Source organism: Nematolebias whitei, chromosome 9 (genome assembly GCF_014905685.2).
Source record: "Nematolebias whitei isolate Nwh7 chromosome 9, NemWhi1, whole genome shotgun sequence".
NCBI classification, from domain to species: domain Eukaryota; kingdom Metazoa; phylum Chordata; class Actinopteri; order Cyprinodontiformes; family Rivulidae; genus Nematolebias; species Nematolebias whitei.
The window spans coordinates 51490346-51492981 of record NC_056506.1 but is presented as its reverse complement, the minus strand read 5'-3'; the positions used below and the strand labels follow the sequence as shown (position 1 = coordinate 51492981).

Genomic DNA, 2636 nt, shown 5'->3' with positions numbered 1-2636 from the left:
CCCCCCCCCCCCCCCCCCCCACACACACACACACACACACACAGTTTTAACAGCACAGAATTATTCAGAACCACCAGCCTGCTGGGTCTTACATCAAGGTCTGTAGGAATCTCCTAACGTTCTTCAGTCCAGCATGTAGTTTGTACAGAAAACCAATTTGAGGCTTATTTTTCAGGCTGCTGGTGATTCCCTCTGAGCTGTTGTCTTTTTGTTAGTTGTTGTTTTCAGCAGCTCTCCTCTCCGCAGGTCGTTTTCCTCAGAGGGATGACGGTGGCTATCCTCCATCTGGTCGAGGTGGACGGGGTGGCTGGGGTCCTGGAGGAGGTCCAGGACCGGGTTCGTGGAGAGGAGGACCTCCACCGAGAGGAGGGCCAAGAGGCGGTGGGCGGGGACGATAGCCCTAGAGACCAATAGAAACCTCCCGTGGTCCCCATCTCCTGTGATCGCCTCCTCAGACCTGAGATCAGGTCCCAAGGACCTGCAGACTGAGTCCTGGTCACGTGAGCCACCCCGGGTGGATGTCTGCAGTGGGGGTGGAGCTGCACACCTGGGCTGACAGGTGGAGGAGGAGGCGTGTGTAAAATACTGTAGAGACTCGTGGTGGCTGTTTGTTTGATTGCAGCTCCGCTGCAGCTTTTTGTAACAGATTTCTATGTGTTTGTGTTTTCACCGAGGGAACAATAAAGATTCACACTTCAAACTGTCTCACCTGCTGTCACGCGGCTCGGAGCCGGCCCGGCTCACCACAGCCCGGTACCAGCCACTCGCATGTCCGTTCTTAGTGAAGGCCCACCTGTCATAACCCGGCTGAATGTCTCACTACATTACCCAGAAGGCATCAGTTACAAACAGGAAGTCCTGTTTCTGATTGGATCAGAGTATTGCTGCTGGCAACAGTTGTAGCCTCCCTTTAAATCCTGAGACAAGAACAGAAGCGGGTCAGAACCATCTTTTATTTACAGTCTGAATTTACAAAACGCGTATCATGAAGTCCAGAACCCTGAGAGTCCAGACTGGACCAGTACCAGTGCAATATGTTCTTAACTGTCTAAGACAACAAAGGCCCGGTCCATGCTGGGAACAGAACCGGTACAGAGGAGTTTAATGTTACATTTTTCATAAAATCCAGAACTGGACCCCCCAGCCCAGGTTTTGTAGTGTCTTCATCAGAACTGGACCCAACAGTTTTATTGTTTATACCGGACCCTGGCGGTCCAACAGGGTCTGAACTTTGGTCCTTGGATCACCAGAGAGTCCTGGAGGTCCCTGCTGACCCGGTCAGATGGGCAGGGTCTTGCCGGTCCTCCTGAGGCCGGAGGCCATCAGGCCCCCCAGGAGGCGGAGGCCGGCGCTGCCCCCCGGCAGCAGGGTCACCACGAAGCCCAGGATGAGGGTGATCTGCAGGCCGGCTCCCAGCGCGGTCAACGCGGTGCTGTGGAGGCTCAGGGCCGCGTACAGGGTGCCCCCCAGGGCGCACAGGTACCCCGCGGCGGCCGGGGAGGTGTGCAGGCCGGACAGCAGCCTGCTGGGCCCCCGCAGGACCGCCGCCGCTGCGAGGGCGAACGCGGAGCCGAGGGACCAGAGCAGCGCGAACTTCCGGGCGTAGAGCAGCAGCAGCGGCGCGTAGAGGGCCGACAGTCCGAAACACAGGCCGGAGAAGGAGCCGAGCAGGCCGAACAGAACCAGCCGCTGCCGCCGGCTCAGCCCCGGCAGGCACGGGTCCGGTTCGGTCGACCACGGCCACGACAAGCCGCTGCTGATGCCAGAGGAGCTCTGGCCGGACCACGGACTGGACCATCGACCGAACCAGCTCCCAGGAACCGGCTCCGGTTCGCCCAGGTCCACTGCGGTGCTGGACGGAGACACGGACTTGGAACCGCTGCCTTTGGACTGGGACAAATACTCCTGAAGCTGCCGGTTCAGCGCCGCCATGTTGTTTTGGTTCCCTCACCCACTTCCGGTACCGTGGAAGCAGCTGCCCTTATATGGTGCTGCCCTCTTCCGGCTGAAAGTAGATTCAGACAGATTTGGGTCTGAATGTTCTGTGAAGGTTTTTTTTTTAGCAATAAGTATTGAAACGTTTCATGATTAAATATTTAAAAGCTTTTATTTACTTCATGTCACAAGAGTTGGAGTCAGAGATTCTTTATTGTCATACACTCATGTGGTTCATGTGGTGGGACGACATTATGTACTCGGGGTCCCAGTTACATCCAACAATAAAATGTAAAAGAAAAACAGTAGTAAGATCAAAGATATACATCTACATACATACATCTAAGATTACTAATATCTTTTTAGGTTTTACTTTAATCATTAAAAAGCATCTGACATGTATGTTCCTGTTTTTAGTTTTCTACATTCGCCTTAGAATCTAGCTGGGTTTTTTTTGTTATCTTTTTCTTTTAGCCATCCTATTTGTAAAAAAACAAAAAAACTGCAGTATGACTTTTTATAACTGTTTATTGTTGTTGTTGTCCATTGTTGTCATCTTTCTTTGTTAAATCAGGTCTCTGTTGTAAATGAGTCCTCGAGGCTCAATGGGATTTACCTGTAGAAATAAATGAGGACAGCAGGACATGTATGAGGACAGCAGGACATGTATGAGGACAGCAGCACATGTATGAGGACAGCAG

At 52.7% G+C, this 2636-nt stretch overlaps 2 protein-coding genes across 2 annotated transcripts in view; one reads left to right on the top strand and one right to left on the bottom strand.

Annotated features, from left to right (window-relative positions):
• Nucleotides 1-398, top strand: part of wdr33 (WD repeat domain 33) — a 26678-nt gene extending 26280 nt beyond the window's left edge. The window contains exon 21 of the mRNA XM_037681433.1: nucleotides 247-398. Coding sequence (XP_037537361.1) covers nucleotides 247-398 — 152 coding nt within the window. The remainder of the gene's footprint in view (nucleotides 1-246) is intronic.
• Nucleotides 399-1180: 782 nt separating this feature from the next.
• Nucleotides 1181-1932, bottom strand: sft2d3 (SFT2 domain containing 3). Its single transcript, XM_037681949.1, has one exon. It carries the CDS (start codon nucleotides 1930-1932, stop codon nucleotides 1279-1281), a length of 654 nt encoding a protein of 217 aa, XP_037537877.1. The 3' UTR covers nucleotides 1181-1278.
• Between the last annotated feature and the right edge of the window lie 704 nt (nucleotides 1933-2636).

Bases quoted from the DNA above. Each gene is read 5' to 3' on its own strand.
- sft2d3 (XM_037681949.1), bottom strand. From the start codon at position 1,932: ATGGCGGCGCTGAACCGGCAGCTTCAGGAGTATTTGTCCCAGTCCAAA.